Source organism: Otolemur garnettii, unplaced genomic scaffold (genome assembly GCF_000181295.1).
Source record: "Otolemur garnettii isolate 467f Iridium unplaced genomic scaffold, OtoGar3 scaffold00089, whole genome shotgun sequence".
NCBI classification, from domain to species: Eukaryota; Metazoa; Chordata; class Mammalia; order Primates; family Galagidae; genus Otolemur; species Otolemur garnettii.
The window spans coordinates 1,730,516-1,750,906 of record NW_003852484.1 but is presented as its reverse complement, the minus strand read 5'-3'; the positions used below and the strand labels follow the sequence as shown (position 1 = coordinate 1,750,906).

The 20,391-nt window shown below is 43.8% G+C and overlaps 1 protein-coding gene and 1 non-coding gene across 2 annotated transcripts in view; both read left to right on the top strand.

Moving 5' to 3' along the window:
* Positions 1-11,852: 11,852 nt before the first annotated feature.
* Positions 11,853-11,959, top strand: LOC111726995. Its single transcript, XR_002774649.1, has one exon. It is a non-coding gene; the product is annotated as a U6 spliceosomal RNA (small nuclear RNA).
* A 4,101-nt stretch (positions 11,960-16,060) lies between these two features.
* LOC100954950 (kalirin RhoGEF kinase) overlaps positions 16,061-20,391 on the top strand; it is a 512,376-nt gene continuing 508,045 nt past the window's right edge. Inside the window, exon 1 of the mRNA XM_023516322.1 lies at positions 16,061-16,232. Within this exon, the coding sequence (XP_023372090.1) occupies positions 16,160-16,232 (73 nt within the window). The 5' untranslated portion in view covers positions 16,061-16,159. The remainder of the gene's footprint in view (positions 16,233-20,391) is intronic.

Below are 20,391 nucleotides of genomic sequence, written 5' to 3'. Positions count from 1 at the left end.
GGATAATGGAAAGTCTTCATCAGCTCCATCTTTTCCATATCCCTAATTAAAATTTTGATATTACTTAAATGAGGTACAATACTCCATTCATTCTGACATCCAAATATCCATTTGAAAGTTGGCTAGGCTCCCCCAGAGGATGATGTAAATAAATCAAGAGATGGAGTAAAAATTCAGAACATTGGATTTCTGTCCCTGCTGAATGACCTTCTGGAAAATCACATGTTTTGTTTATTTGTTTGTTCCTTTATTCTTTTGTTCAATAACATTACTGAGCACCTACTACAAACTAGGAATTTTGCAGGGCACAGGGAGTATATCACTGTAGGTTTCACTTTCCTCATTTGTAAATGCCCATTGTGGGATCATTGTACCATCTGACTGCTCTGCTAATATTGGCATGGGCAGTGATGGGGTTGGCTCCAAGACTCACTCCCCAACTTCGCTGGTTTATCTTTCCAAAGTGTAGTTTCAGACCACATAAAGCATCTTTTCCATAAAAATTCTATATAAATAAAATTAAGCATTTTAGTTTTATTTGTGGAGATCTGCTCTTAGAAAAGTTCTAAGAAGTTTTAAAATTAATTCCTTATTGCTTCAAAGCACAAATTCACATATAGTTACAAATTTAGTTAACATTTTATCTATGGAAAGACAATTGACCAAGGTGTTTGTCAAGCTTTTCTCCCTGATTTGCAGTGTTCACTCTCCCCTGTCCCCCAGCTGCCCCTGCAAAATTTCAATGCCAATAGACACAAAATTACTTCTCTTGAAGTCTTTCTTGTTTTCAAGGATCCAAGATCTCTTCTCAAGCATCCAAGATCTTCCATTAGTGGTTCTCAACTTGTGGGTCGAGACCCACAGGAACTGTATTAAAGGCTCACAGCATTAAGAAGGTTGAGAGCCACTGTTCTAGATCATCAGATCAACTTTCAGAAAAGATTCTGGGCTTGGCACCTGTGGCTCAAGTGGCTAAGGCGACAGCCACATACATCTAAGGTGGCGGGTTCGAATCCAGCCCGGGCCTGCCAAACAACAATGACAGTTGCAACCAAAAAATAGCTGGGCATTGTGGCGGGTGCTTGTGGTCCCAGCTACTTGGGCGGCGGAGGCAGGAGACTCACTTCAGCCCAGGAGTTGGAGGTTGCTGTGAGCTGTGATGCCCTCTACCCAGCACTCTACCCAGGGGGACAGCTTGAGGCTCTGTCTCAAAAAAAAAAAAAAAAAGAGTCTGATAAAGTAGTATCCATATTCTACTCTATCCATTTGTATAATGTGTGACCCATGGAAAGTTCCCTAACTTCTTTGCACCTCAGTTTCTTCATTTGAAAGTGGGAATAACAATATCTATTTTGAGTTGTTGTGCATTTTATTTATATTTATAAATAAAAATGAAATAGACAGTTTCACTCTAATGCTCAGGCTAGAGTGCCATGGCATTAGCCTAGCTCACAGCAACCTCAAACTTCTAGGCTCAAATAATCCTCCTTCCTCAGCTTGCTGGAATTGCAGGCGCCTACCCCAGTGCCCAGCTAATTTTTGTATTCTTTTTTTTTTGGTAGAGACGGGGTCTTGCTCTTGCTCAGGCTTGTCTTAAACTCCTGAGCTCAGGCAATCCACCCACCTTGGCCTCCCAGAGTGCTAGGATTACAGGTATAAGCCACTGGATAAGATTGTTATTAAAGCTTAGTAGAGATGGAGGCCTGGAGATTGAAGAGGAAAAGTCTGAACTTATTCATGGAATGGAGGAATCAAGACCTTCAGCCTTTGCATAGTGAGTGGCCACTGAAGGGGGATAGGACCTTCATACTATTAAATTCAGAGGTATCATTATCTATACGGGGGGATTGACACTCTAAGAAGGGAAATAAATCATCCATATATTCTTGACTGAAGAATGGGAGGATTTTTATCTTAACCCAGTACCCAGCTATAGGAGGAATGCATGTTATGAAGAAAAAGTCATGCTCCAGCCAGAAAAGGTTAACATCTCTTGCCCTTTCCAAAGAAGATACTGTTCCATTCAACAGGTCAAAATCAGTGTCACAAAGAGTGGTGAGAACCTGAAGATGAACATGCCTGCTGATCCAAGAACAACAGACAACTGGCTCAGGCTGTGATTAACGTTGGTTGGAATTCACAGCCGGCGGAACAATGGCCACATTCATGAACTGAACTTCTGCTTACTCTCCTATTCCAAAGTCCTTCATCTTACTCCACACAGACAGACAGCTGTGCTATGAGATTTGTGGTGTTAGCACCTGGAAACGTTGGATTGGCTTGATTACTGTGTAAGAAAATTTAATGTGAATGACTTGAAAATATAGTTACAGGATGCAAATCTATTTGTAATGGCTAGGAACCCCAAATAAAAAACTCGTTAGTTTGTATGGTTCTACATGAGCAGAGGCAACAACTTTCTTTTCTACTGTTTTATACCAAGTACCAAGCATGGAGCTTCTTGGATGGCTAATCATTCTGGGCATTGGGGGCTCTTCTGGTTTTACTACTGAAAATTCTTGTGTCTCTAGAAACCTCTTGGTCACAGGCAGCATAGGATGGTTGGTCACCCTAGATATGGCACATATTGGATGGCCAGTGAGTTTTTGTCAATCAAAAGAAATACATTAAATAAGCAGAAGTAAGGCTGGATTTATAATTATAATGCAATAGGTTAGCTAGGGACAGGAGTCTACCTCTAACAGATACTGATTGGAGATTGAGTTTAGGGAAAGCAGCATGCTAGTTTGATGATATATAGGCCCAGTTTCAGACTCTCAACACCTTCATTTCTGTACTTTCTTTGACCTTAGGTTATATATGTGGCCAATTAGCAACAGGACACACAACTGTCAAAATGTGACTAGAATTTCTAAGGCGATTTTCCTGTTAACTTACCCATCTCATCTTCACAGAAGCCGGATGTTTTAATATGATATATAACCTATGCTTGAAAGGGAGGAGCATCTGTCCAGTCAAAGAAGTTCAACAATCCTTTACTGATTGCTCCAGGCACTGTTCTGGGTGCTGACGGCATTCAAAATGAGTGAAATAGGATCCTTGCCCTCAGCATCCCTCAATCTAGGGGCAAAGTGTGAATAAACACACATGAATATTTATCACATGAAGTAGACTTGATACAGGTAAGCTATTTTAATGATTTTAATTGTGCCCTATGTGACTGTAGGAGAGAGGGTACTTTGGGGGCTAGATTTAAGGTGGACTTTATTTTATTTTTTATTTTTGAGATAGGAGCCTCCAGCTGTCCCCCGGGGTAGAGTGCTATGGCATCACAGCTCACAGCAACCTCCAACTCCTGGGTCCAAGTGAGTCTCCTGCCTCAGCCTCCTGAGTAGCTGGGACCACAGGCACCCACCACAACGCCTGGCTATTTTTGTTGTTGTTGTTGTTGCAGCTGTCATTGTTGTTTGGCAGGCCTGGGCTGGATTCGAACCCACCACCTTGGGTGTACATGGCTGGTGCCTTAGCCACTTGAGCCACTGGCGCCGAGCCTTAAGGTGGACTTTAAAGAAAGCATAGCACTTCAAGACTTGTCTATGGGGTAGGGAGAGAGTGAATTTCCAGGTAGAAGGAAGAATATGGGTGTGGCAATTAGTTACATTAGCCCACTCATTATATAAACCTGACTGCAGGACCTTGACTAAATTGAGGTGTATGATTCTCACAAAAATGAGAAGTCCAAGGCCAATGCAGCAGCTGCAAGGTGCTATCAATGTCCCAGGCTGTTTTTCTCTTTCTGATCCACCATCTTCAGCTTGTGGTTTTGCTGGTTTATGTTCTCAAGATAGTTGCTCCACCTCAAGCCTCATATTTGTGAACGGACCAGGACAAAGGAGAAAGAAAGAAGGGTAGGAAAGAGAGAAAAGATTAAGAAGTAAGGAAAGGTGGGGGAAGGTAGGGTCTGTATGGGACGGCCAAAAACTTTCCCCAACTCCTAGCAGAAATATTCTTTAGTCATATCTCATTATAAGAAACAGGTCACATGGTTACCCCTAGTTGCAAAGGAACCTGGGAAAGCACACAGTTTAGGTGGGCACACTACCCTTTTGAATAGTACTCTCCATGAGTGGAGAGGCAGGGCGGAATAAATTGGGGTAGGTCATGAGCAGTGCCTATAACTGTTAGCAGAAACCTGCAGATGGGGAGGGGGCAGAGATTGCTGGATAAGTGAGAGAATGAAGACTATAATCCTGTACCTGGTGTGTGTGTGTGTGTGTGTGTGTGTGTGTGTGTGTGTGCAGAAGGCAGGACAAGAAGGGAAAGGGTAGAATGGTTTTATAAGGTGGAAGGAGGAGTAATCTGAAGAAAACATTAGAAAAATATGAGCCAAATGCAAAAGACATGTGGCTCTGACTCGTCTCCACAATTTGTCTGCAAAAGCTCTGGAATAGTCTAGATGGCTCCATGTTTCACATTTCATGGGATGGCGTCCGCCCTTAACCCTCAGCCTTTTCTCTTCAGTCTCGTGTTATCAGGCACCTTGAATTGAAATATAAAAGCCACCACTTTCAAAACTGTATCCTCAGAAAATGATAGAAATATTTTCTTTTCCTAAAATTTACCTGTTATTCATATTTCAAGTATATATTATCATTCATCTATTATATTGATCAAATCCTTTAATTCCCTTGGGCACCATCTTATATCAGCCTTTTCACCACCATGAAACAACTGTAATTTTAAGTTTGTTAAATACTAATTAGAAAAACAAATGTATATACAGAAACAATACTAATCAGAAACAAGCATATACATTTACAGTTCGGTATATGTCTTTCTGATTAATATTTAGCAATGTTAAAATCATTACAATTTTTCACACATACACCCACCACACACATATGTTTCCCATCCATAGCAGTCTTTTTGAGAGTCAGATTTGTTCCTTAGCTTTACAATTTCTTTCATTTCTTGAGGCAATTCTTCTCTGCTCACTCTCTAAACTACAGTTCTGATTGTTATATTGCCTGACTCCAGTCTTGGTTTCTTCCGGGGCAATAGTTTCTTAAGGTAACTTTAAGCATCAGGAATAGTTGAAGAACCATGAAAAGCCTATAAGCATTAGGGAAAAATATAATGCCATTATTACTTAAAATAAACCAGGGGTCAGCAAACATGTTTTTAAAGTGCCAGATAATAAATATTTTCTACTTTGCAGGCCATATAGTCTTTGTTGTGAGCACTTAACTCTGTCTCTATAGCACAAAAGCAGCCATAAAATGCTAAACTAATAAACTAATGGACATGGTTGCGTTCCAATAAAACTTTATTTATAAAACTCTTGTTCTAAGTCAGTGGTTCTCAACCTGTGGGTCGCAACCCACGGGAACTGTATTAAAGGGCCGCAGCATTAGGAAGGTTGAGAACGACTGTTCTAAGTGAACAGCAAGAGGAGACTTCCTTGCTCATGCGTCCTTTTTTTTTATTTTGAGACAGAGTCTCACTCTTTCGCCCTGGGAGAGTACCATGGCATCATCCCTAGCTCATAGCAACCTGCAACTCCTGGGCTCAAATGATCCTCCTGCCTCAGTTTTTCTATTTTTAGTAGAGATGGTGTCTGGTTCTTGCAAAGGCTAGTCTCAAACCCCTGAGCTCAGGCTATCCACCTGCCTCAACCTCCCAGAGTGCCAGGATTACAGGTGTGGCCCATTGTTTCTTATTTTGTTGTCTTCTTTTTTTTTTTTTTTTTTTTTGAGACAGAGCCTCAAGCTGTTCCCCTGGGTAGAGTGCCGTGGCATTACAGCTCACAGCAACCTCCAACTCCTGGGCTCAAGCGAGTCTCCTGCCTCCGCCTCCCAAGCAGCTGGGACCACAGGCGCCCACCACAACGCCTGGCTATTTTTTGGTTGCAGCCGTCATTGTTGTTTGGCGGGTCCGGGCTGGGGATTCGAACCCACCACCTTAGGTGTACGTGGCTGGCGCCTTAGCCGGTTGAGCTATAGGCGCCGAGCCCACCACCGGGTGTTTTTGCCGCAGCTGCCTGTCCTGCTTAGCAGCCTACTCGTCCCGGGGTCCGCAGTCCAGCCCTCCAACAGTCTGAGGGACGGTGAACTGGCCCCCTGTTTAAAAAGTTTGAGGACCCTACAGCAGTGGTTTTAAACCTTCCTAATGCTGCAGCCCTTTAATACAGTTCCTGTGGGTCGCAACACCCAGGTTGAGAACCGCTGATCTGCAGGTTTCCCCACTCAGGCAGGATTTTTGGTCACCACATGCTTCCCCTGAAGACAGGATAAGAGAGAATGGGCTTCAGCTGGACCAGGAAAGATTACAAGTAGAGGTCAGGAAGAGCTTTGGGGCTGTCACAACTGTATATCAAGCAAGGCCAAGACCAGGCATGTTTTGGCGTTCCCTTGGAATTGTTAAAAGAACAGGACAGATTACTTCCTATCCTCACTCTAAACAGAAAATAGTGTGACAAAGGAAACAGCTTTCTGTTAGAAATTTCCTGTGCAGTATGGACTGAGAGCTGGGAATCAAGATTGGAGGACCAAATATCTTCCCCCCACTTCCTTTCTGCAGACAAACCCTCAGGATGCTGGCTGCCCATGCAACAGGGAAGGCCATCCACCCTTCCACTTTCTGAGTGTCACAGATAGTCTCTCAGCTTCAGAACTTTCTATTCCTTTCTTTTTTTCTCTCTGCTATGTCTTTCCCCCAGCTTTTTAGCTATGTATAGCTAGCTCTATTTTGAAAAAAACAAAACAAGATGAACATTTGTGAAAGTGACCATGCTGTCTAGGTGCTGTGTTATTTTCTTTTTCATTGCTCAAACCTCATGAACAGATGATTCTGCTCTTCTGTGTTAATCCCCTCACCACACACAGAAGCCCCTCTCCTGCTTGCAGGGGGGTTCTGTCCTGTACTTCACTCCCTCACCATATACTCCATCCTGCAAATGGTGGTTGTACTTCCCTCTTTCTCTCTTGAAGGTCACTTGTAACCTGCTACTTAGCCATGTCCTGTTTTCATGTCTCAATCCTCACTGCCACCCACTTCCCTGTCCTGACATTTTTGACCCCATCTGCCCCCTGGTACCCTCTCACCTGGTCTCTAAGGCCAGCACATTCCTGTTGCTTATGACTCTGGCCTATCTTTTATTTTGGTCATTGGTTTTGCTTTACCACCTGTCTGGAGAGGCCAGTCGGCAAGCTGTTCTAGAAATTCAGGATCACAGAGCTGAAGACTGGGCTTGGATGACGTTGGAAGGAAAGGGGAACAACAGATAAATTTTCATGGGAAAATGCTGGATTAATTACAGCATGGATGCAGGGAGTAGAGGAGGGAGCAGAACTCAATATGTTTTTGAGATTCTAGTCTGTGAAATTGGAATAATGAAATCAGGAAAGTGGGAAGAGGGGCTGGTTCTAAGGCGAATTTGATTTGAGTAGAAAGCAGGACATACACGTGGATAATTCATCCAAAGCAGAGAGTTAATGGAAATGGATAGAAAACCTTTTATCTCATTTGCTCTTACTGATTCAGCCAGCTCCTAGCTCCTTAATCAATATTTCCAGCTCCCAAGCCCTCTCCCAGGCGCTATGCTGACAGTTCTAATTGTTGATTGGGGATTACCACCTGGACACCCATCATCACTTCAGACTCCGCAGGTAAGAGAGGAAGTGTGTGAAACAGAGAAACAGCATAGAAAAAGGCCTATGTCTCATTCTGCTGGGCAACTTCAGGCAAGCTACTTTACCCCTGCTTTATTCTCTCCTCATTTATGAAATGAGAGGTTAAATTAAGTAATATTTTACTTAATCACTTTCCCACCTCCCCCCAGATTGGTTTCCCCTGATGGTCATGCCACCATTTTCTATGACCTAGTCTCCCTAGGAGGGACCTGGGATTCCTGTTCACCACCCTTCCCTCTTTCCTGCCCACACCTGCCCTACTCCATAGAGAAGCATCAACACATGCTATTGCTTTTCCTCCCATTGCCTTCCATGATTTTCCATTTCAGTCTACAACCACACCCTTGTGGTGCTTAGCTCCTCTTCCTACACAATTTCTATGGGACTTTGGACTCCTTATTGCAGTCTTTGGGGCCCATCTACCTTTCTAAAACTCTTCTTCCATCCTGTCCCATGCTGTCCTCTTCTTCCTTAGATCTTTGAATAGGGGTGGAGGGATCTTTAGAAACACACATGCACCACCCCCCCCACATACACCTGCACACACCCCTGAATGTTTTTCTTCCTTCCTCCACCCTGGCATTCTTACATACCATATGAAAAAGTTTCCCTGGATAATGATTTTGTCCTTTTCTCTCTCTCTTTCAATCTCTCTTGCTTTTTCCTTCCTCATAGTAAAGAATCTATATCAGGCGTCCTCAAACTACGGCCTGCGGGCCACATGTAGCCCACCTAGGACATTTATCCGGCCCACTGGGTGTTTTTGCCGCTGCTGCCTGTCCTGCTTAGCAGCTGACTCGTCCCGGGGCCCACAGTCTGGCCCTCCAACGATCGGAGGGACAGTGAAGTGGCCCCCTGTTTAAAAACTTTGAGGACCCCTGATCTACATTATGGAAAATTTCAGTATTTGAATATTACATATACATTTTATAGACCATGAAAGCCCCATCTAATTCCCTTAAGATAATTGTCTTTCCTAGTAAGCACATACAGCTTTATCATTTGTTTTTTAAAAGTAATTATTTTTTAAAGCAGTTTTATTGAGGTATACTTGACATTTGGCAAATTGCATGTATTTTAAGTGTACAATTTGATCGCTTTTGACATAAGCATACGCCCATGAAACCATCATCACAATCACCAGCATATCCATTACCTCTAAAAGTTTCACTGATCCTGTCTGTAATCCCACTTTTTCACCCCTCCCCTTTCAGTGTCCCACTTTGGTCATCTCCAGACAACTAATGACTTATTTGCTGTCAGTACAGATTACTGTGCATTTCCTACAATTTTATAAAAATGGAATCGCTTAGTATATACTCTTTTTTGTCTGACTTTTTTTCCCTCTACATAATTATTTTGAGATTCTGCCAAATACTGAGACATATTCATTGCATAGATATATCATAATTTATTTATCTGATCACTTGTTGATGGATTTTTGGATAACCTCCTGGTTTTTGCCATTACAGATAAAGTTGCTATAAATATCTGTTTACAAGTCTTTACATGCATATATGCTTTTATTTCTCTCTAGGAGTAGAATGGCTAAGTCACATGGTTACATGCATGTTTACCAAGTTAAGAAACTGCCAAACTGTTTTTCAAGTAGTCATACTAGTTTACATTCTTACCAGGATTGTGAGAGAGTTCCATTTCACATCTTCACCCACATCTAACACCTGATATGTTTAGTCTTTTAAATTTTAGATACTCTAATAAATCATAGTATCTCATTGTGATTTTAATTTGCATTTTCCTAATGACTAATACGGTTGAGCATTTTCTGAAGTGCTTATTTGTGGTCCATATATCTGCTAAAGTGAGCATCTATTCAAATCTTTTCCCCGATTTTTAAAAATTGAGTTGTCTCTGGGAAGCCAAGGCAGGTAGGTGCATTGCCTGAGCTCATGAGTTCAAGACCAGCCTGAGCAAGAGCAAGACTCTATCTCTAAAAAAAATAGCCAGGTGTAGTGGTGGGCACCTGTAGTCCCAGCTACTTGGGAGGCTGAGACAAGAGAATCACTTGAGCCCAAGAGTTTGATGTTGCTGTGAGCTATGATGCTACAACACTCTATTGAGGGCAACAAAATGAGACTCTGTCTAAAAAAATAAAAAAATTGAGTTGTTTTCTTATTAAGAAAGTTTAAGAGTTCTTTGTATATTCTGGATATAATCTTTCTTTCTTTCTTTCTTTCTTTTTTTTTAAATTGTGTTATTGCAGTTTGGCTGGGACCGGGTTTGAACCCATCACCCTTGGTATATGGGGCCAGCACCCTACTCACTGAGCCACAGGTGCCGGCCTGGATATAATCTTTCATAAGAAAAATTTCAAATATTTTCTACCAGTCTGTGACTTGTTTTTTATTCTATTAGCAATGTCTTTTGATGCATAGAAATTCCTTTTTTTCATTTAGGGAATATGCCTTTGGTATCATCCTTAAGAAATCTTTGCCTACCCTAAGGTCACAAAGATTTTCTTCAATGTCTTTTAGAAATTTTATAGTTTTAGGTTTTACATTTATGTCTATAATATATTTTGAGTTAATTGTCATATAAGGTGTGAGATGTGGATCTAAGTTCAATTTTTTGCATATGGATATTATAGTAGAATAATGTCCTCCCTCCCCAAATTATCTGTGTCTTAGTTCCTGTAACCTGGGACTGTATTAGCTTATGTGGCAATTGGGAATTAAGATTGCAAATAGAATTAAGGATGCTAATCAGCTGGCCTTAAGATAGGGGACTATCCTAAATTATCTGGATGGGCCCAATGTAGTCACAGGGCTCTTAAAAGTGGAAGTAGAAAACTGAAGAAAGAACCAGGGAGATGGCACTGTGATATAAACATGGCCCATCATTGCTGATTTGGAAGGTGGAGGAAGTGGGACATAAACCAAAAAATGTAGGTGGCCTCTAGAAGCTGGAGAAAGCATGGAGATGGATTCTCCCTTAGATAGTCCAGAAAGAACACAGCCCTGCTAACATCTTGATTTTAGCACAGAAAGGTCTATTTTGGATTTCTGGTTTCTAGAACTCGGATGTAACAAGATTTGTGCTGTTTTAAGCCACAAGGTTTGTGGTAATTTGTTTTAGGAGTCAGAGAAAACTAATACAGATATTTCAATTGTTTAAGCACCATTAGAAGAGACAATGATTTTTACACTGAATTCCCTTTGATCTTTGCTTCAAATCAATGATATACATATGGTTCTGTTTCTGGATTCCTTTTTTCTATCGATTTATTTTTCTGTCTTTACATCAATACTATGTTGTCTTGAGTAACTTTACAAAAAGTCTTAAAATTAGGTACCATAAACCCTCTAATTTTCTTTTTCTTAGTTGTTTTGGTTTTTTGAGTTTCTTTGCATTGAGTCAGCTTGTCAATTTCTACAAAAAATCCTTCTTGGGATTTTGATTGGGATTGCCTTGATCAATTTGGGATAATTGATGTCCTAAGAATTTTGAGTCTTCTGATCCATGAAACAGTATATTTCTCTCTTTTTATTTAGATCTTCTTTAATTTCTTTCAGTGATGTATTTTAGCTTGGAATATATGAGTCTTCTATATTTTTATAATTAGATGAAGTCTTCATATTTCATATTTTTCAGTTCTAATAGAGTGAAGCTTTAAAATTTCAAGTTCTAAATCTTCATTGCTAGTATATAGAAACATAATTTATTTTTTATTTTAGTCTTATAGCCTGAACCTTTGCTAAATTTATCATTAATTCTGGAAGTTTTTGATAGATTTCATAGAATTTTCTAAATAACAATCATGTCATCTATGAATAAAGACAGTTTTACCCCTTTCTCTCTAATTTAGATGCCTTTAATTTCTTTTTCTAATGAGTGAGAATAGACGTCCTTGCCATGTTCTTATCTTAGGGAGAAAGCTTTTATTCTTTCATGCTAAGTATTCTGCTAACTATATATATATTTTTAATAGATGCTCTTTATTAAGTCAAGAAAGCCCCTTTTATTTCTAGTTTCCTGAGAGTTTTGGTCAGAAATTGATACTGGATTTTTTGATGTTGTAATTTTTTTCTTATCTTGATGATCACATGGTATTTCTCTTTTAATATGGCATATTATTTCCTAGGGGTGCTATATCAAAATACCACAAGCAGAGTAGCTTAAAAAATAGAATTTATTTTGTCACAGTCAGATGGAGGCCAGCCGTCTAAAATTAAGATGCCTGTGTTCACTTCCACAGCACATATACTAAAATTGGAATGGTACAGAGAAGATTAGCATGGCCCCTGTGCAAGGATGACACCCAGATTCATGAAGTGTTCCACATTTTTGAAAAGGAAGTATTCAATGCATTCATTACTAGTCAGTAGACAATCTAATACACACCCATATAAGAGACAAACTCAATTCAATTCAAGATGGGGGCAAGACATTTAGCTCATTCCAAAATACACAAAACACAACTGACTGAACTCCAAAGAGAGGGGAGAGGGAGGGAGATTGGCTCCCACTCAATAGGCACAATGTAAGGGTATATGGCACACCTCCTGTGGGCAGGACACAACTATAACAGGGACTCTACCTAACAAATGCAAACATTGTAACCTAATTGTTTGTACCCTCATGTTAATTGGGGAAAAAAAAATAAAGACATCAATATGGGCATGCTCCTTCTAAGACTCTGAATAGAATTTTTCTGTGCCTCTTCTGAGCATCTAGTTGTGGCTGTCAATCTTTGGCCTTCTTTGGCTTGCAACTACATTACTCCAATCTCTGCCTCTGTGTGTCTCTGTGTTTACATGGAGTTTTTTACTTCTCTCTGGGATACCAGTCATATTAGATTAGGGTCCACACTAATGACCCCATCCCAACTTCATTACAACCTACAAAGATTGTAATGAAGTGAATAAAGACTGTAATCAAATAAATAATTCGGATTAAGGTTACACTAACATATCTTTTTTGGGACTGTAATTTAACCCATAACACATGATAAGTTACATTGACAGATTTTCAAATATTAAACCAGCCTGGTATCCTAGAGATAAACCTACTTGGTCATGATGTTTTTATACACGGTAGACATAAAGTTCATGTGCAATTTAAAATAATTTATCATAGTAAATTGTAGATGAACTTTTTATGTCTACCCTGTATTATCCTTTTTATATATTATTGATTTGATTTGCTAAAATTTCATGAGGAATTCTGCATTATAGTCACAAGGGATAGTGGTCTATATAGATACATATATATTTTTTCTGATATGGTCTTTGTTTAGTTTTGGTGTCAAAATATGCTGGCTTCACAGAACTGGTTTGGAAATATTCTCTCCTCTTCACTTTTCTGGAATAACTTTTGTGGAATTGGTATTATTTCTTCCTAAATGTTGCATGAATTTACCAATAAAGACATGAATCTTGAATAAGAAGCTTTTAAGCTACCAATTTAATTTCTTTAGTAGATTAATGCTATGTTATTAATCTATTTCTTCTTGAATAAACTTTATTAGTTTGTGTCTTTCAAGATATTTGTCCATCTTGTGTAAGTTGTCAAATTGATTGGCATAAAGTTGTTCATAATACTCTTTTATTATTCTTTTTATGTCTATAGAATCTGTAGTGATGTCACCTCTCTCATTTGTGCTAATAGCGATTTGAGCTTGGGTACAGGTTTATAAATTTTATTGATCTTCTTAAAAAAATGCACTTTAGGTTTCATTGATTTTTTTCTTTTGTTTTCCTGTGATCTATTTTATTGCCTTCTTCTCTAATGTTTTTTTTTTTTTTTCTGTTCTTCTGCTTTGGCTTCACTTGTTCTTGAGGTAGAATAGGAGGTCATTTGAGACCTTTATTTTCAAAATAGCTATTTAGCACTGTAAATGTCTTTCTGAGTACTGTTTTAGCCACATCCCACAGAATTTTATGTTGTATTTTTGTCTTTATTCACTTTGAGATTCTAACATCCTCTTTGAATTCTTAGTTGACCATAGATTATTTAGAAGTATGTTATTTAGCTTATTTTTTTCTAGTTTTTTTATCATACATTTCTAATTTAATTTTATTGTGCTCAGACAACATATTTTGTATGATTTTAAAAAATGAACTGAGGTCTAATTTGTATACTACTTTGCATGATTTTAATCTTTTCACATTTATTGAGTTGTTTTATGGCTTAGCACATAAATGTTACCTGTACACTGGCAAAAATGCATATGTGCTGTTATTGAATGGAGCATTCTATAAATGTCACTTAGGTTAAGTTAGTTAATAGCCACATATTGGTGGCAGTTCATAGTAGTTTTGCCATTGTGTGTGTGTGTGTGTGTGTGTGTGTGTATGTGGGCAGGCCAAGGGTTAGGCACAAGTTAAGGGGAAGGAAGATTTTGAAAAGGCAAATATATTTTCATTGTCAGAGAAGGTAGTAAGTAAGAAGCATCTTAAGCTAGTTCAAGATACCAGGGCAGTGAACTTGTCATCTCAGAGTCATTATAGAGGTCTGATAGATGTATTCAAGATTTGACACAGGTCTGATAGATGTATCCAGGGTTGGAGAGAGATACTTACTTTTTTAATGGGTGAAAATAAATAGACCATTTATTGAAATTCAGTAAAGAAAGAGATGAGTACAGGGAGCCAGAAAGTGTTCACTGAGAATTTATTAAATTCATTTTATTTGTTGTGAGGGTTACACAGTTGGTGTATCTGGAAAAGTCCCAGGTGTTTTGGTCCTGAGAGGGTGGAATGAGGCAGACTGCCAGAGACAAACAAATCCGGCAGATTCTAGCTGATGGGTAGCAGGCCATCAACTTTAGACCAATACCTTGTTTTCCATTAGGTGTGTTTTAACACATTTAGGTCAGGTCGGCACTTCTCCATCTGGCTGGGTAGGCAGCAGCAAACAGCCCTCAACACACCACATTAAGCACTCAGGTCTAAAGACCCTCTGTTTTGTGGGCTCTGCAGTCACTAGAACTATAAACAGACTACTGGCTAATTATTGTTTAATTATTGCTTAAAAACTGATGGGTATAATACAATCACTGCATTAATTACCCCATACAGCATCTGCTTTCTTTTTTTGCAGTCATCCTCATTCCTCCCCAGCCCCTCTCCCCACTTTAATTGAAATTCAGCTTGCTGTAACACCTCCTTTCTCCCGGCCAACTGGATCTCTCTATTCACACGAGGGAGAAGAACAAAACAGAGAAGGCCCCAGGGATTAGGGAGTTTTGACAGCTGTCCAAGAGGAGTGCTGAGATACAGGCCAAGTGCGGAGGCAGGACAGAGACAAATGAGAGACAAGAGAGTGATAGAGGGAGGGAGAGACAGAGAGACATCGCAAAAGGAAAAAACTGGACAAAGAGTCGCAGAGACAGGAAGAGATGTTTAAAGGGGCGCTTAAAAGGAGAAAGCGAAAGAAAAGCTAAAGAGAGAAACTATGGAGGGATAGTGAGGAAAACGAGAGAGGCTCAGGAGGGCAGGGAGACAGGAGAGAGTTTAGCTGGGGCAGGGAGGTGGAGAGAAAGGCCAGCTCTCTAGGGACAGGTCAGTCCAGCTTGGGGACCCATCTGAAGAAGGCAGGAAGGCAGCTTGGGATTCCCCTCACACACCTGGGAGCGGGGTGGGGCGGAGGAGGTGGCAGTGGGGACGGAGGAGTACCGACGGCACCAGGGGACAAGCGGAACCCCGGGGCCGGGCCGCAGAGCCCCGGGGCGAGCCCGGCGAGCGCCCAGCGGCCCCGGTTTCGCCCGGCGGCCCCGCCCCCCTCGGCCGCCTCCTCGCCCGGGCTTTTCCTGCGGGGCTCAGGAAGCCGGCCTAGCGCGGCCTCGAACAATAGCTCGGGACTCGGGCTCCGCTCCCGGGGAGGCCGGCGCGAGGCCGCGGGGAAGGGAGGCGTTGGCGCCGCTGGGGGCACGCAGCGCCCCCCAGCCCCGGACGGAGCTTCAGCTCAGCTCGGCGCTGCCCGGGTCATTGTTGGCCGGGACTGAGCGAGCGGGAGCCGGGGGAGGAGCCGGGGAGGCGGCGGCGGCGGCGGCGGCAGCGGGAGCCAGAGGGGGAGCCAGAGAGCGCGCGAGCGAGGGAGGGAGGAGGTAGGGAGACAGGGAGGGTGGGAGGGAGGAGGAAAAATAAAGAGGAGCGAGCGGAGCAGGGCTGAACAATAGAGACTGGCAGACGGGCGAGGAGGACGGCCAGCTGCCGCTGCTGGGGGACAGCGGGCTCCCAGGCAGCCCGGACCCCGGCTCCGGGCCCCGGGCCCGGCCAGACAGCAGGCGGCCAGCGCCCTGGGAAAGGGGTACCATGGGGGAGCCGGCGGCCGGTGGCCCCCGCCCGCCGCGCGCCTCAGCCTGAGGGAGGCTCGGCGTCCTCTGCCCCAGCCCCGCCGCCCCAGCGCCTGCCCTCGAAGCCCCGCGGCCGCCGGCTCCGCGGCTGCGGCCGCCGCGCCCCGCGCCCTCGCCCACCGGGCGCCGGGCAGCCCTCGGCCCCAGGCTTCGCCGGCTCCCGGCTGCCCTCGGACGCCCTCCCCCAGTCATGAACCCCCCGGAGGGAGCAGCGGAGGAAGGAGGAGCAGCCGACTCGGACGTGGACGCCTTTTTCCGGACAGGTAAGCTGGGCAGGGCGCGGGGGCGGGGGGCGAAGGCGGCTGCCCTGGACGCGGCGTCTCGGACAAGTTTGGGGAAGAAGGGCTGTAGCCGGGCGTGCGTGTTGGGGGGCAGTGCCCCCTCGGCGTCGGGGCTGGAGTTGCCGAGATTCTGGTGGTTACGGCAGTGCCGACTGCGGTGTGGGGAGGGCGTGGGGGCTGGGAGCGCGGCGCCCCTCGGCGTTCACCTCAGTTGCGGAGTCTGTGTTGGGGAGGCGGGAGGCGGTCCCCTCGGGCCGCCTTCTCCCGGAGCGCGGGGATGGGGCGACGCTGGATCACTTGGCAGCGCACCGCTCCGGCTGCCGGCGTCCCCGGCCCCTCCCGCGGCTCCCTCCCGGCGCCTGTCAGCGGGGCTCACGCCGCCCCGGGCCGGCTCGCCTCCTCCCGGTCAGGAGCCCGAAGAGGGACGCTGTGGGGGGACCCGCAGGCGCGCAGGCTGCGGGCTGACAGGAGCGGGCGGACAAGGGAGATCGCGCCGAGTGCGCGTGGGGAGCCAGCGCCTCGGACTTGAGAGGCAGACCGGGCTCAGAGGCCGGCGGGTGCTTGGGACCTCCTCATTGTCCTTCTCTCCTCCAGTTCTGGGAATGGATGAGCTTTTCATAAGGATCGCTCATTCCTGGAAGTGTGAGTTAGCGTCCCTCTCACACACGCCCACCAAATCTTTGCCTGCCTGTGATGTGTAGCACCCTGAGATGTCTTTCTAGCTCTTTGCGCCGCTGTTGTCTCCGTGCCCCGTGTCTGCAGCTCCTCCTGTTCCCTGGACACACAGTCCCTTCCCCGGAACCAGCACTGCCCACCCTCATCTTCCACCACCTGTGGCCCTGTTTCTCTGACTGCGGAGGATTCCCCCTCTCTCTTGTACCTGTGGCTTCCACCAGCTTCCTATCTGGAGCTCCCCATCTCCTATGGCTGGAACCATTTTGTCTGGATCTTTGTCCCAAGGAGTCTAATAAGTTATGGTGGCCCGGTGCATCTGGTCTCCCTTTCAGAAATTTGGATTAGAGGACGTGAATTGGTGGGGTCAGGGGTCAGGTTAGCTCTGGAGGGTCTCTGCACATCCATCTGTTTTCTAACCCTATTGCCCTGCCCTGGAGGTCATCTCCAGGGAAGGGGGTGGGATGCTTTGTTGGAGAGACTTGTGGCTTTGGAAGTCAAGATTTGGTTGGTCAATATGTTCATTCTCTAGTTGATGTGGAGAGAAAAAGCTGGAGGATGGGAGCTGATGCCAGGGCCTGGGGAAATCAGAGGGAGCCGGTCATCCTATACTGCTTCCTAGGTTCAACCTTATCCTCCCTCTCTCCCTCTCTTCCTCCTTTCCCCCAGACATGGATTCTATATACTACACATCCATATCTTCTCTCTCTCTCTCTCTCTCTCTCTCTCTCACACACACACACACACACACACAGCCCAGCAGTACCCTAAGCATAGATTCTAAAGAGGTATCTGACCTGACCTGAGTTTATAACTTGGATTCTGGAGGCTAAGTGATATCCAGAAAAGCTGGATATCACTTAGCTGGGGGGTGTGGTGGGCAGAATCTTGAAGAATCTCCAGCCTTCCTACTTTCCTTTTCTGGGCCCCAGTTTCATCTCTTGGCCTTTCTACCATCCTTTTCCCCTTTTCCACCATCCACTAAGAGTAAAATTTAAATGTCTTACCACAAACATTAGATCTCATTCATTTTCTGTCCCCCAGGCCCCTGGAGCAGAGCTCAGTTTCTGGAGCTTGCTTATTTCTGACAATGAATCCACACAGTGTTAATGGTGTTAATGGCCTATAATGGTCCTAAGTGTTACTTTTCCCAGGACCTTTCAAAGCACAAGGTGTAGCTTACATTGTCTAGCCCTGCCTCAAATCACAGAGTAAATAACGGACTGGAGTCAGTCTCCTGAGGAACTCCTGTGTTGGGATATTCTCCTTCATCAGGCAGCCCAGTTGAGGAGAGTGGGTAAGTCTGATGTGCACTTAGAATCAGAGAAAGGCTAAGTCCTCAATGCATAAGTCTGGGAATGACTGAAGACCTGTAATGAGTTGCAAGAGAAGATAAAGCTGGGACCATCACTCACCCTTACGTGGCCCTCTGTACTCTTTTCCCTGATTCTCACCTTAGTTCATGTCTCTAGTCTAGGTTCTCGCTGGGGATTCTTAAGCCTAGAAAAGCCATGTTTCTAAACTTTCTCCCTTCTGATTCTCTGTCTCTATGGAACATAGCATTATACCTAGTAGGCTGCATAGATTATAAATTTATTCAACTGTACAGTTGAGAAACCTTCAAACAAATGTTCAAAGTCCCTAGCACCAGGGTTACCTGCTTCTTTCTGATGGGAAATTTTGCATGCAGGAAGAACAGGCTGGCGATTGCTTTGTCAAAACCTTAGCACACTGTGCCTCTAATTAGGCATGTTTTGAATAGTTCTGTTATTTTGCTTCCTTACTAGTCCAATCCATTCTCTTGGCCAATTGATTAAACTAGATTCTTATAGATTCCCTAAATTGTCCTGCATGCACATGGACACAGACCTCTGACCCCTACTTAGCATACTCCCACTGTTCTTGTAGAGTAGATTGGTAGATTCCAGATTGGCTTCTCTGTTCCAAGACTGAGAAAGTGTGTTACAATAATTGTATTGATCATGGTTATAAGGCTGGAGAAAGGAGTCATGGGAACTTAGAACTGGGAATAGAAACCAATTGACTAATGAACAAGAACTTTTCAATCTCTACTAGTATCTCTCTGCTGTCCAGGGTGCTATGTAACACAAAAGAAACATTCAAAGCGATCTCTGTCCCCAAAGAACTTGTAGAATAAAGTTGACAGTTACTGTTTAGTTAGAGATTAGTTTTTTTTTGAGTGTTATGATGCTGTAAGTTTAAAAAATGATAGAGTTACAGGGGAGGTGGAACCTGGGGTGGTCTTTGAAGGGTGAGTGGAGAGTAAGCAAATGTACACGGGGTGTGGTGTGGTGGTGGGGATTGAGGCCTTGAGGAGCCTAGGCTGACAGAGGGGAAGGTGTAGGTTAGTGAGGAAAGGGAAATAGGATTAGATAAGTAGGATGGGGCCAACAGGGAGTGTTTTGAAAGTCCGAGAGAGGAGTTTGGATTTGTCTCAGGGTCAGCAGGGAATCATTGATTCTTGGGCAAGGGCACATGATGAAGAAAGTGGTGTTTGAAAAGGTTAATTTGGGGATAATACAATTGATGAAGTGGAAAAGAGGAAAGAACGACGGAATCTAGGGAGATGGGAAGGTGATCCAGAGCTGAGGGGGTGGGACCTAGTCTGAGTTGGTGGCAGAAAGGATGCAGAGTCAGGGATGACTCTGAGACATTTTTAGAGGCATAAATATGGGCATTTGTTGACACATTAGTTATAGGGGGAGAGGAAAATGAAGCCCATGAGGAAATTGAAGTAGCTGAAGGTGTCGAGAGGACTGACAGTGTCCAATTCACTGATGTGGACTGGTTGAAGACAGGAGCTGGTTCTGCTGGGCAGATAATAATGTTCTCTTTGGACATGAAAAATTAGGGGCATCTGAGGGACATCCAGGTGTAGTTGTTTTGTTAGGAGTTGGAAATGTGGAACTCAGGACAGGAGCATGGGCAGGAAGCTAGGACTGGTGATGATGATTTGGAAGTCTGCATGCAGCTGAAGCTTTGTGAAGGCATCAGGAGAAGAGAAAGGGCTAAAGTTAGATTTGGGGGTAGAAATGCTTATTGCAGAAGTGGCAGCAAAGGAGACTTGTTCCTGGAGACCCCAGGGAATCAGTGTGGGCTCTGATGTGATGACAGGCTACAGAAGGGTTGAGCTGGAGGGATTCTGGGGCAAGATACAAAAAGGCCCCTGCATACTCTGGAAGAACAAGTTTAGAAGAGGCATTCAGAGGAGGGATTTGAGGTGGTGAGTGGGAATCAGCTACTTGCAGAATTTATCAGCAAAAGGAGAAAGAGATGTATGCTTAGGAATAAGGGACATTAGTATTAAGAAAAGGAATTTTTGTTTTTTTGTCAGAGCCATAACAGGTTTGGAGGTAGCAAGGAGAGAACTTAGGTAGAGGAGAAACTGAAGAGGCTAGAATGGTTGTTGAGTTAGATACCTGAGAGGTGAGATAAGAGTACATGGCCC